The sequence below is a fragment of the Bufo gargarizans genome, chromosome 10, assembly GCF_014858855.1.
Source record: "Bufo gargarizans isolate SCDJY-AF-19 chromosome 10, ASM1485885v1, whole genome shotgun sequence".
In the NCBI taxonomy this organism is placed as follows: domain Eukaryota; kingdom Metazoa; phylum Chordata; class Amphibia; order Anura; family Bufonidae; genus Bufo; species Bufo gargarizans.
In genome coordinates this window covers 44,393,201-44,407,307 of record NC_058089.1, presented here as the reverse complement: position 1 = coordinate 44,407,307, position 14,107 = coordinate 44,393,201, and the positions used below count along the sequence as shown (strand labels likewise).

The 14,107-nt window shown below is 44.9% G+C and overlaps 1 protein-coding gene across 3 annotated transcripts in view; it reads right to left on the bottom strand.

Annotated features, from left to right (window-relative positions):
• The window catches only part of ESRRA (estrogen related receptor alpha), a 48,405-nt gene that overhangs the window by 16,406 nt on the left and 17,892 nt on the right, over nt 1-14,107 (bottom strand). For all 3 annotated transcript variants that reach the window (XM_044270763.1, XM_044270761.1, XM_044270762.1), the window contains one exon: nt 1,497-1,613. In XM_044270763.1, coding sequence (XP_044126698.1) covers nt 1,497-1,613 — 117 coding nt within the window. The remainder of the gene's footprint in view (nt 1-1,496; nt 1,614-14,107) is intronic.

The window sequence follows — 14,107 nt, the reverse complement described above, 5'->3', positions numbered from 1 at the left end:
GGTGGTACATAATATGGACCCTAAAACATGACTGTAAAATAGCTGTCTGTAATTGGCCTTGTAATGACGAGGAATGTCAAACATGGTACTAACCATTCAGGTCACACTACTAAGGCTACTTTCACACTGGGGTTTCTGGGTCCGCTTGCGAGATCCGTTCAGGGCTCTCACAAGTGGCCCTAAACGGATCAGTTCAGCCCTAATGCATTCTGAATGGCTAAGGATCCGCTCAGAATGCATCAGTTTGGCTCCGTTCAGTCTCCATTCCACCCTGGAGGCGGACACCAAACGACTTTCAATTAAGTCAGGAAGGATCCGTTTTGACTTAGACTTTTTTTTTAAAAGAATAATGCAAACGGATCGCTTGCATTATAGGTGCGAATCTGTCTGTGCAGATACCAGACAGATCCGCACCAAACACAGGTGTGAAAGTAGCCTAAGCCATTTGAGACACAAAATAAAAAAAAATAAAAAAAAAAATTATATATTATATATATATATATATATACACATACATACATATACACACACACATTCAGAAAGACTTTTTCACATTTTGTTATGTCGTGGTTTTTTGCTAACATCTTTGCTAATTTATAAAAAAAATATATAAAAAAAATCTTGTGTTGACATAAGTTTTCAGATCCTTTACTTATCCTTTGGCAGCGATTACAGCCTCCAGTGCTACAGGGAATTTCTGCCAGAAATGTTTCATTGGGTTCAGGTCAGGGCTCTGGCTGGGCGACTCCTGTCTTGTATTTGCTGTGTGCTTATGGTCACCATCTTGTGGGAAGATGAATCTTCGGCCAGGTCTGAGGTCCAGAACACTCAAGATCAGGTTTTCATTAAGAACATCTCTGTACTGAGCTCCATACAACTATCCCTCAACTTTGTCCAGCCTCCCTGTCCCAGCTGCTGAAACACAGCTGCACAGTATGCTTCTGCCACCACCATGCTTCACTGTAGAGGATCTCAAAACCAGGACATAACAGATCAGTTTTGTCCCCATTCACTGCATTCCGTTCCATTTTGTTGCGTTTTTGCATCTAACCAGATCCGGCATGAAAATCTGTGTAAGTCAATGGTGCCAGAGCAGTTGTTCGGCGCCCATTGACTTACAATGATTTTTATCCCAGATCTAGTTTGTTCAGTTTAGATTTTATAGAACCGGATCGGGACCAAACGGATGCATCCAGATGTATTAACTGGCGCGGATCCTCTGCTGGATCTCAAAACTGGAATTAACAACAAAAGTGTGAAACAGGCCTAAATATGTCTTTACATTTCTCATTATGAGGTATTGAGTGCAGATTGATGGGGTAAAACGTGATTTCTAAGAAAAAAAAAAAAATTTTTCATTCTAGCACAAGGCCCTGACATAACACCACGGATCACTAATCAACATTTTAATATTTGTTCATAGTTTCCCACAAAAATCATTTGCCTCTAATATTGGTGTTGAGAGTTCCATTAGAAAAGAAAAGCTTTATGCTCACCTTCCTTAAGCATGCCCACCCGAAGACACTTAGTAAACCGACAAGCTTGGCATGCCTTACGTCTTCGTTTGGTAATTTCACACTCGTTTGTAGCAGGACAGCTGTACTCAATATTGCCTATGAATGAAAGTGCAAAGAGGAAATTTAGTATTTTCTTTCCCCAGTTATCGCTGGGTGTTCTCTTTCTCTTGTACCATTATATTAGATAAATGAATATGAAATTAACAAGTACATAGGTAGATCAATTAGATAAATAAATAGATGGATCTAACATAGATAAAGTGGCAATCCTCTTTTGTTAATTCATCTGCAAATCATTTAAAAGGGTTGACTCATCTCTCCGTTACTAGACACAATCCCCACCACCAGCCGTCCGGGGAACAGCGGAGCATGCTACCCCAACATATCAGACTCTCACCTACAGTGGAATCCTTCAAAAGGAACCTAAAAACCCACCTCTTCAGACAAGCCTACAACCAGTGACCCTGCTGCCTCTATACCGCCATGACCAACCCTACTGTGTCCTTCTCCCATACCATGTAGATTGCAAGCCCTCACGGGCAGGGCCCTCTCTCCTTCTGTTCCAGTTTGTAACTCGTCTTAGTCCATGCTTAGTACAATTGTCTGTATTATGTATGTGCACCCCTTATCATATGTACAGCGCTATGGAATAAATGGCGCTTTAATAATAAATAATGCTGATGCTCGCTGTTTTTAGTAGCTCCCATTGTTGTGCCCGAGAGCTATGGAAACGGCATATCTTGAGGTACTCTGCTGTTTCCGCTAGGGGTTGCGACTGTGTCTAGTAACGGCAAAATAAAACTTGTGCCGGATAAAAACGGATGAACCTCTTCTGCGGGCGCTGCCAAGGATACCATATAGATGAAGCATGTAGTTAAAATGGCTTTAATACGTCTACGCGTTTCGGGGATTAAATACTCCCTTCATCAGGACAATAAAACAAACAAGTATAAAACAATTTTTCTTTCCTATAGTAACGGCAAAATGAGACACCCCCTTTAATGTTAGAGTCAAGTGTAACCAAGATGTGCATAAGATATTGTGCAATAGGTATTACAATAGTGTATTCTCACAATGGATTTTTATGGCATGGCCTACGAGTCTGATCAGCAGAGGGAGGATATCTTAAGATGTGACCATGCATTTATAAACCACTTCAGGCGCCACTGAAACATCTACATTTAAGGGGTTGTCCCACGAAAAATATTCTACACATTCAGGTATTTTTTTTAAATTATTTTTAATAATCAGTATTACTTTTTTACTTTAAAATGACAACATTAGGGCCATTTGCCCTGTGTTTGACAAAGTACACAAGACATATTGCAATTGTGTCTGCATATTAATGTTTCATTCAGGTATTTTGATGCAAGTTTTAAAGACAAAAGCAGAAGTGGATGAAAAAAAGAAGTAGTATATGTTCTTAATACTTTTATGACCCACACTACAGATGAGTAAATCAATTTTGATTACTTTAAAGTATTCAGATTCTTAAAAAACACTTCTCTGAAAGAGAGACATGCAAACTGGTCTTCCTTCCAAAATGATGTCCCATACAAGCAAACCGCTATCTTTTTTTTTTTGTCAGAGCTTAGCCGGGAGAATTAGCTTAGCTACCCGAGAGGCTTTGGTTGGGGTCCGGGGAGGTACTATTTTAACTTATGGAGAGCGCAGAGTATTCATGAGGAGTATTGTGGTCCAGGCAATGCTCCTCTGGGAGAAATATACGCAGACTATCACATCTTACATTTGCTGGCATCAGAGAGGCTAAAAGGTCATTTGCATATCTCTGGATTTCTCTCAAACAGCCAAGACAGTTTTCTCTGCTCAGTATTAATAAATGCTAATTACCCAGAAAGAGCTGTCTGCAGATGTAGTATGTAAGTTATGCTTTAAGCGTGGCCTGGTCGGGCATCTGAGAGGACGCTTCACTGAGAGGCTCCCGTTCTGCCTTCTGTAAATCATCCTCTTTCTGCAGCACTCGCTGACAGTTTTAAGGGCCTCTGGAAGACTCTACTAGCTGTGCGTACCCAACCTGTGCCGACATGAAGCGCATGGGGAAGAAGGCGAGAGAAAAGAGGAAAGCTGGGCCTCCGGCAATGCCGAAGCAAGATGGCGCCGCATCAGAGGTGAGGGATGCGGAGGTCGCGGCCCGTTTGGGTAAATATGCCTGTTCTTCACCTGTGCCCCCTCCAGAAATGATAGCTGCCCCTTCTCAACCCACAGGGGAAACATCCTTGAACCCCCCTGAAGGCACTGAACATGCCCATAAGGTCCTCAAAATGGCGGCCCAGCAGACCGTTAAAGAAAAGGCCACAGATCATCCGCCTTCACCCTGTTCTGCAAAGGCTACCCCTATGGAGCTTAGGCACTCCGCTATTAATGGAGCAGAACCTACAATTAAAGATAACTTTGCTAAGCAGAGGTTCACTGAATATTCTAAATACACATATGGGCAGTCTGCAAGAGAATGTCTCCCTCATCAGGCAAGATCTCAGGCAAGATGGAGAGGATCAAAGAGGTGGAAGACAGAGTGAGCACTAGTGAGGATTAGCTACCCCCAGTGAAGAGAGATCTCGGCAGAATTATACATAATGTGTCTTTATTGATGACTAAAACAGACGACCTGGAAAAGAGGTTGTGCAGAAATAATCTCAGACTGGTTGGGGTCCTTGAAAAAAGGCAGAAGGGTCTAACCCGGTTGTGTTTTTCGAAGATTGGCTGACCCATAAATTCGACAAAGACTCTTTATCTCATGTATTTGCCATTGAAAGGGCACATAGGGTGCCATTCCGAGCTCATCCACCGGGGGATCCCCCTCGTCCAATTCCGATAAAGCTTCTCCACTTCAGGGACAGAGATGCCATCTTTAAGAAAGCCAGGGATCACCCTGATATCCTAATTACTGGAAATAAAATATCTTCCCAGATTTTTCTGCAAACGTCCAACGCAGAAAAGTGAAGTTCCAGGATGTGAAAAGTTGCTTACGGGATTTACAGATTCCCTATTCTATGCTCTACCCTGCCGCGTTAAGAGTGGTTGCCCATGGAGAAGTCTGTATATTTGAAACACCATTGGATGCAGCAGAATGGTTGGAGACCAACAAACGCTCCCTTAAAGCTTTGGCAAGTCTGTCCTCCTGAAAGGGCATGGAATTTTTATGGTTGCCGTTCTGCTCAAAGGACGAGTCTGATAAGTGCTCAACTCTCCCTAGTTTTATCCTAGCTCCCCTGGGCTTTTGATAGGGCTGTTATAATGTCTATTACTTGCTCTTGCGGGGAATAGCACCAACGATAGATAGCATAAGCATGTCTTAGATTATCTTGAAGAGGGGGTGCATTAAAGGGACACTGACAGCCCCAATTAGCATATTTAGGTATATATACGTGAGTACAGGTCTTATAAAGTCTATTAAAATGATCTAAGTATCCCCCCTGTCCACCTTATAAGTACCAAAATATAAAGTTATATAACCTGCTTGTCTGGTCACCAATCTGCCCAAGGGGCGGCGTTTCATCACAAAATGACTTTTTTCTTTATGCCAATGCTCGGCTACAGGAATGGTATTTGCCCCAAACTTGTCCTTTTTTATTTGTCTGTGGATCATATCCTTGAAAAATGTTTCTATGTTTGTAATATATTTTTGGTTATGGGGGTTGGGTGGGTTTGGCAAAGAGACGGTTACAGAGTCTGGCTCTAGGAGCTGCGGTGGAGAATGAAACGTGGTTCCAGTGCTGCCTATTCTGGCGTATTTTTTTTCCTACGCGGATTATGGCTGACAAACTTAGAACTGTGGGCTGGAGTGTCAGGGGATTGGGAGAGACAACAAAACGTGCCGCGGTGTTTCTTGCGCTTCAGCACTATCAACCCGCAGTGATATACTTGTCCAAGACGCACTTAGTGCCCAACACTACACATTTGCTACATAAATTATGGGTGGGACACGTGTATCACTCTACGCTGTCCACGCACTCTAGGGGGTGAGTGTTCTCATACACAAATCTGTACCTTTTTGTATTTCACTCCTTCCGCCTGGACCCTATGAGCAGATACGTGTGCCTACAATGTACTTGTTACCACTTCTTCTGTATCCTTGTAGCGGTGTACATCCCCCCCCCATATAGTGGGGAAGTCTTAAAAGAGGCCATGGCCTTTGTTGAAGCGCTCCCTCTGTGCCCAATCTTATTAATTCAGGATTTCAATACCTGCCCCTCACTACGGTTGGACAGGCTGGGGATGAGAGCAGCTGGAATAGACAGGGATACCAATTTTGCTAACGTACTAAGGGAATTAGATTTACATGATGTTTGGCGAGTGAGAAACCCAGACGTGCGTCAATTCTCCAGTTTTTTCTAGCTCTCGCCACTCTCTCTCTAGAAAGGACATAGCTATAGGGGCCACAGATATACTATCTATGGTAGCAGACGCTACATATCTGCCCAGGAGGTTATCTGACCACTCCCCTATCCACGTAGTTCTAAAATTAGGTGATAGGAATCCCTTCGGTGTAGGAACATGGAAGCTTAACCCTTTTTGGCTGCAGTTGGTGCCGGTGGACAGTGGGGAGGGTATCACAGGAGAGTTGCAGGAATTCTTAACTAATAATGAGGGGTCGGCACCTATGGGAGTGGTGTGGCAACCCTGTAAGGCATTTATCCGAGAGTTATACATCCAGCGGATAAGCCGACATAAAACAAAGTCCAGAGATACTCTGAAAAAGCTCCAAAATCTAGTTCTAGAGACAGAAACGTGGTTTGTTGAGACCTCATGGAAGGCGGCGCAGGCAGATTTAAAGGAACATTTTACTTCACACCGCCGATGACAAACGCTTTTTTTCTTAGGCAGAAATATTTTGAGGCTGGGGAGAGCTCTGGCAAGCTGCCGGCCAGAATAGTCCGGGCACAAGATGGCCCGGCCAGAATATTGTCCATCCGGAATGCTGCAGGAACATTGGTCACTGGATTCTGACATTCTGGCTGTAATTCACGCATATTATAAAACTCTCTCTAAGGCCGAATGCACTCGTATAGTGTATTACTGTAGTGCAGCAGCGGCAACATGAAGCGCACGGCGTCATAGCAACCAATGACGCCGTGCGCTCCTGCTCTGAACGGGAATCCAGCGCGGCATACCATGGATTCAGCCTAAGTCTAAATTAACAGTGGGCCCAAGTAATACTGCTGAATATCTTGTTGGGATATCTACCCCAAGGCTCTCCGATAGAGCACAAGGCCTATCTTTATCAACCGGCAGAGTTCTTTAAAACGTATAGTACCCGTTTACTACCAAAGCTGTTATCAGTGTTTAATGACGCTTTCCAGAGGGATAGATTGCCTGATTCAATGAAGGAGGCAATAGTCGTTGTCTTACCGAAACCCGGGAAAGACCCTACTCTTCCAGATTCGTACAGACCCATTTCCTTATTGACCTCTGACGTTTAGCTAAGATCTTAAGTCCTGGAAAATAGGCTGCAAACCGTAATCTCGAATATTATACATAGTGACCAAACAGGCTTTATCTCTTATAATATAAAAATGAGTTTCTTTCTGGATGTCTGTTCTTTACGCGCAACTAAAAGACTGGACGGATCTTCACCAAATTTGGCACACAGGTACATAAGTTGTCCGGGAAGCTCTCTAGGAAGTACCATTCCTGAGATACAAGCCCGCCATGCACACGGTCTCATGACCCTTAGCAGCCAATAGAATCTCACAGGCTCTTAGTCTCCACATAAACACAGTTTTACTCCAAGTTTCCATAACAACCCAGTAATTTTTCTTCACTGCTGTAGGTCAATAATTCATCAATGGTTAAGGAGGTCAGATCGTGAAGTATCTGCCTTCTAGATTATCCGGGATACAATTTTATTCTGGAGGAATAATCTTTAAAACATAACATTTAATGTCTTTGCTAATAAAAAATCCTTGATACAATGTGCGAAAAAAGAAAGAAAGATGAATATAGTGAGATGAACACGGTGTAGGACCATTAATGGCTAAGGCCCATGGTCATCTCAGTATATTGATATTAAATTTGAGTGCGCGGCGGCACTGAGAGGGTAACCAGTTTGTCCTACCGGTACCCAGGGAAGGATGTAGGCTGCTTCAACACACGATATTCCGGTAGTCGTTCTTCCTGTATGGATGGTCGGATGAATCTGATAGGGAGATAGCAACCGGCTGACAGTCTAACACATGTGTGTAGGGTCCCTAAGGAAATCCTATGGCTGTCTAACCGATACCCTAAAGACTAGAAGTGTGGTAGCAGCCTGACCACAGGGCACTCGTCCTTGAAAGGACGACCCTGTCTGGAACCTTTCCCTACCTCTATTAACTATATGTCCCTAACTATGCATGAGCATTGTCCCTACAAGCATGTTTCACTGCCCGGACATTAGGCAGTTCATCAGGGGAGATGATATAAAGCAGGTCAATCCCAGATGAAATGGTAATACCTGATGACCAAAAATGACACAGTCAGTCAAAGTGGTCAGTAGGTGCACGAAGATGGTCGGCTCCTGTGTGGGCTACCCCATAGATAAGGGGTTAGGAATAATGCAGTAAACCGATGTGTGTAGCTGCATATGGGACGCCAACTAACCTGGCGTTCGTTCCTGATTTAAATAGCCCAGTTCCCGCTTCTGATGACGTCAGTGCCAGACGTCGGGTGGCGCAGCGCTCGCCCGTAGGCGTCGCGCATGCGCACAACACAGAGTTGGAACGAGGCTTGGGGCGCAGGACAAGTGCCTGATGCGAGATGCACTTCTGCGCATGCGCGAACTCGCATAAGATATCGCGAGATCGCGGAAGCTGATGCCGACAACGAGAGAAGTTGGAGGCGACTCGGGTATTTGATGCTTCAAAGTCTGCATATGTCGTACCCATGATCGGACAATCATAGGTACAGCTAAGCATATTAAACCACAATCGGCTCTTATTTATAGATATTTGGGGCTATTCTTCCCAAGTGGGGTCGAAACCGCTGACGGACAGTAAAAAAGCACAGCGACAGGTCATAGAAGGTGGTCACAGGAGATAAGATAATATCTCATATAGGTTCTTGGTCAACATGAGTACATAACCCATAACCTGATATTGCAAGGTTATGGTACAGTTGGTTGTTATCAAGTGGGTGTTCAAACTCACACATAAGTTAGAAAGTATTGTCTCAGGTACCTCAAAGATAACAAAAGATGGTAAGAAAAAGTGGTGAGAAAAAGTGGATGGTGGCTAGTACAGCTGCTGTCAAAAAGGCGGTGGTGACGGTGGCATAGATCCTCAAAGAATGTCAGTCTACAAAAAGCAGCTGTAATTCAACTGTTCATTGAGACCAGTTAGGTGTGACAGTCTTTAAGAGAAAAATCCACCGTGTCTCACGCTGTAAAAGGATTTTATCCAAATCCCCGCCTCTTTTGGGGGGGCTGACGGTCTCAATGCCCATAACCCTAATGACCTTGGGATTGCCTTGGTGTAGTTCGCAGACGTGTCGTGCTACTGGAGTATCGCGACGCTTATCAATATCTAGGAGATGCTCACCAATGCGTCTACGCAACTCGCGCTTGGTTTTCCCAATATACTCCATGTGGCAAACACAGGTGATTTTATATATTACCCCAACAGTTCTGCATGAGATGAAGTCTTTAATCTCAAAGTTACGCTTCAGGTTTGTGCTGTAAAAAGTTTTTCCTGGGCTGATACTACCGCAGGCCACACACCCGCTGCATCTGAAACAGCCCACAGGTCGACGTCCAAGCCACATATTGGGCTTGGTCGGTGGTGCAAGGTGGCTATGCACCAGTAGATCTTTGAGACTATGTCCCTTTCTAAAGGTCACCTGTGGGTGTTCATGCAGGACTTCCCTGACATCCGGGTCCATAAGTAAAATGGGCCAGTGTCGTTTTAAGATCTCTTTTGATTCCTTTGCGGAACCGTCAAAAGTTGTAATGAACCTCACTTTTCTGTCACTTTCTTGCTTAGGCTTTGGGGTAAGTAGTGTCTCTCTTGGGGTATTTTTTGCCCTCTGAAATGCTCCTTTCAGTACCTTGTCAGGGTAACCCCTGGCCCTAAATCTTTGCCGGAGGTCTGCTGCCTGTCGTAGGAACTCTTGTTCTTCAGAACAGTTTCTGCGCAAGCGCAGATACTGTCCGTAAGGTATCCCTCTCTTTAGTGGCAGAGGATGGCTACTCTGCCAGTGTAGGACTGAATTTGTAGCAGTTGTTTTGCGAAAAACGGTGGTAGAGAGCTCACCACCAGGGGTCTTGGAAATACGGATATCAAGAAAAGGTAGAGAACTCTCGCCAATCTCGTAGGTGAAACGGAGGCCAATACTGTTAGAATTAAGAGAGTCCACAAACTTTTTGAAATCCTTGGTGCCCGCATTCCAGACAATTAAAATGTCATCAATGTACCGGGCCCATAAGGTGATGGGCCCGGTCATCGATTCACCTTCCCCAAAAACGACGGTCGCCTCCCACCAGCCCAGGAGCAGATTGGCATAGGACGGCGCACAGGAGCAACCCATGGCCGTGCCCCTGAGCTGGTGGTAGATGCGACCGTCGAAGGTGAAGAAGTTATGCACCAACAGAAATCTGAGTAACCGTAGGACAAAAGCATTATGCGCCTGATACTGCCGTCCTCGCATGCTGAGGTAGTAACTAACAGCCGTAAGGCCAGCCTCGTGTGGTATGGAGGAATACAACGCCTCCACATCTATGCTGGTCAGCAAGGAATGGTCCTCAATATAGATCCCTTCCACCCGTTTCAGAAGGTCCATCGTATCACGGGTGTACGAGGGGAGTGCAGTCACAAAGGGCATAAGGATCTGGTCTACATATATCCCTATATTTTGGCAGATACTTCCAATGCCGGCGACGATTGGTCTCCCCTTGAGTGGTCTAAGGCCTTTATGGACCTTGGGGAGACTGTAAAACGTGGCCATAACGGAGTGCCTGGGATACATGAAGTCCAGCTCCTCTTGTGAGATAAGATTCTCCGCTCTCCCGGCTAAGAGAATCTCCCGTAATTCAACCACGTATGATGCTGTAGGATTGTGCGTCAACAACTGATAACTATTGCTATCTTTCAGGATCTGTTCACACATGGATTGATAATCAGGTCGATTCATGATAACCGTGTTTCCACCCTTGTCGGATGGTTTGATGACTATATCCTTGTCTTCTTTCAAAGACTTAATAGCACGATGTTCTTCAGATGAACAATTATTGTACTGTGGAGGATACTCTTTAGCCATCAAATCAGCACTGACAAGTTGTAGAAAGACGTCTACACATGAAATGTCACCAGTAGGCGGCATTTTATTGCTTTTGTTACGCAAAGGGGTGAATGGGCCAACACCCTGCGACGTATGTTCGTCTTCTGCTAAACTATGTAGCAACTCGACATCCTTCAGAATGTCTGCTGGTATGCCTAAGATCTGAGATCTCTTCTTTTCAACGTTCTTAAAATGTTTATGCCACCTGAGCTTTCTTATAAACAAATGGAGGTCCTTGACCCAAGTAAACATGTCGTAATGACGAGTGGGGACAAATGACAACCCCTTTGATAATATTGCCATTTCGCTATGGGTAAGGGTATGGCTAGAAAGATTGATTATTTCTGGCCCGATAGATCCCGTGTGATGGGGCGGTTCCTTAGTGGGTAACTCACACCCTGATCTAAAAAAACGGTTTTATTTGGACCAGTTGTACCTCTGCCTCTCCCCCTACCTCTCCCTCTTTTATTGAAATTTTTTGATTTATTCCGGTTAGGATTGCCCCCAGATTCTCTCTCACTGTCCGAGAGTTCGGTGTCAGTGGTGGAGATCTCTGAAGTTATTTCTTTAGGGATCATTTCCTTCAAGACAGAGTAGGCCTTATTCTCTTTGAATTCGGCTAAATCCTTATTGAACTGCCTATGTTTTCGTTCTCGTAGGTAATACTGATATTTCACAACTGTAACTTGGAGTTGTTTTTCTTTATTTTGAAATTCAGGATCACCTACGAAAGTTTTTGTCACTTCAATCTGAGTTTTCAGTTTGTCAGTTAGGCTAGTTAAATTTAGTCTTTCCTCCTCCAATAGAAGTGTCATCAATTGGAGTGAGCTTTTAGTGGCCAGTTGCTCCCAACGTGTGGTGAAACCAGGGCTCCGCTGTTTCTGTACTGGGGTGACAGAAATGCGGAGTCCTCGGGGTACGATGCCCTGCCTGATATAATTATCAAGGCTCTGTACCTCCCACCAGCTGGCCAAATGTTCTTTATAAAGACGATTTAATTCCTTGAAGGCAATCTTAAAGGAGGGTATACTCTTTTTTTGCTGATAAGATTTATCAGAAAAGACCTCTTTGGCCTCTTCAAACCATGTCTCTGTGTTTATGCCACTGTCCAGAAAGCCTGCCATATCAAAAGTACAGTATGATCAATAATTCATCAATGGTTAAGGAGGTCAGATCGTGAAGTATCTGCCTTCTAGATTATCCGGGATACAATTTTATTCTGGAGGAATAATCTTTAAAACATAACATTTAATGTCTTTGCTAATAAAAAATCCTTGATACAATGTGCGAAAAAAGAAAGAAAGATGAATATAGTGAGATGAACACGGTGTAGGACCATTAATGGCTAAGGCCCATGGTCATCTCAGTATATTGATATTAAATTTGAGTGCGCGGCGGCACTGAGAGGGTAACCAGTTTGTCCTACCGGTACCCAGGGAAGGATGTAGGCTGCTTCAACACACGATATTCCGGTAGTCGTTCTTCCTGTATGGATGGTCGGATGAATCTGATAGGGAGATAGCAACCGGCTGACAGTCTAACACATGTGTGTAGGGTCCCTAAGGAAATCCTATGGCTGTCTAACCGATACCCTAAAGACTAGAAGTGTGGTAGCAGCCTGACCACAGGGCACTCGTCCTTGAAAGGACGACCCTGTCTGGAACCTTTCCCTACCTCTATTAACTATATGTCCCTAACTATGCATGAGCATTGTCCCTACAAGCATGTTTCACTGCCCGGACATTAGGCAGTTCATCAGGGGAGATGATATAAAGCAGGTCAATCCCAGATGAAATGGTAATACCTGATGACCAAAAATGACACAGTCAGTCAAAGTGGTCAGTAGGTGCACGAAGATGGTCGGCTCCTGTGTGGGCTACCCCATAGATAAGGGGTTAGGAATAATGCAGTAAACCGATGTGTGTAGCTGCATATGGGACGCCAACTAACCTGGCGTTCGTTCCCGATTTAAATAGCCCAGTTCCCGCTTCTGATGACGTCAGTGCCAGACGTCGGGTGGCGCAGCGCTCGCCCGCACGTAGGCGTCGTGCATGCGCACAACACAGAGTTGGAACGAGGCTTGGGGCGCAGGACAAGTGCCTGATGCGAGATGCACTTCTGCGCATGCGCGAACTCGCATAAGATATCGCGAGATCGCGGAAGCTGATGCCGACAACGAGAGAAGTTGGAGGCGACTCGGGTATTTGATGCTTCAAAGTCTGCATATGTCGTACCCATGATCGGACAATCATAGGTACAGCTAAGCATATTAATTTAATGTTTAATATGCTTAGCTGTACCTATGATTGTCCGATCATGGGTACGACATATGCAGACTTTGAAGCATCAAATACCCGAGTCGCCTCCAACTTCTCTCGTTGTCGGCATCAGCTTCCGCGATCTCGCGATATCTTATGCGAGTTCGCGCATGCGCAGAAGTGCATCTCGCATCAGGCACTTGTCCTGCGCCCCAAGCCTCGTTCCAACTCTGTGTTGTGCGCATGCAGCGACGTCTACGTGCGGGCGAGCGCTGCGCCACCCGACGTCTGGCACTGACGTCATCAGAAGCGGGAACTGGGCTATTTAAATCAGGAACGAACGCCAGGTTAGTTGGCGTCCCATATGCAGCTACACACATCGGTTTACTGCATTATTCCTAACCCCTTATCTATGGGGTAGCCCACACAGGAGCCGACCATCTTCGTGCACCTACTGACCACTTTGACTGACTGTGTCATTTTTGGTCATCAGGTATTACCATTTCATCTGGGATTGACCTGCTTTATATCATCTCCCCTGATGAACTGCCTAATGTCCGGGCAGTGAAACATGCTTGTAGGGACAATGCTCATGCATAGTTAGGGACATATAGTTAATAGAGGTAGGGAAAGGTTCCAGACAGGGTCGTCCTTTCAAGGACGAGTGCCCTGTGGTCAGGCTGCTACCACACTTCTAGTCTTTAGGGTATCGGTTAGACAGCCATAGGATTTCCTTAGGGACCCTACACACATGTGTTAGACTGTCAGCCGGTTGCTATCTCCCTATCAGATTCATCCGACCATCCATACAGGAAGAACGACTACCGGAATATCGTGTGTTGAAGCAGCCTACATCCTTCCCTGGGTACCGGTAGGACAAACTGGTTACCCTCTCAGTGCCGCCGCGCACTCAAATTTAATATCAATATACTGAGATGACCATGGGCCTTAGCCATTAATGGTCCTACACCGTGTTCATCTCACTATATTCATCTTTCTTTCTTTTTTCGCACATTGTATCAACTGCTGTAGGTCAGCTATAGGCTAGGGCTACACGACGAC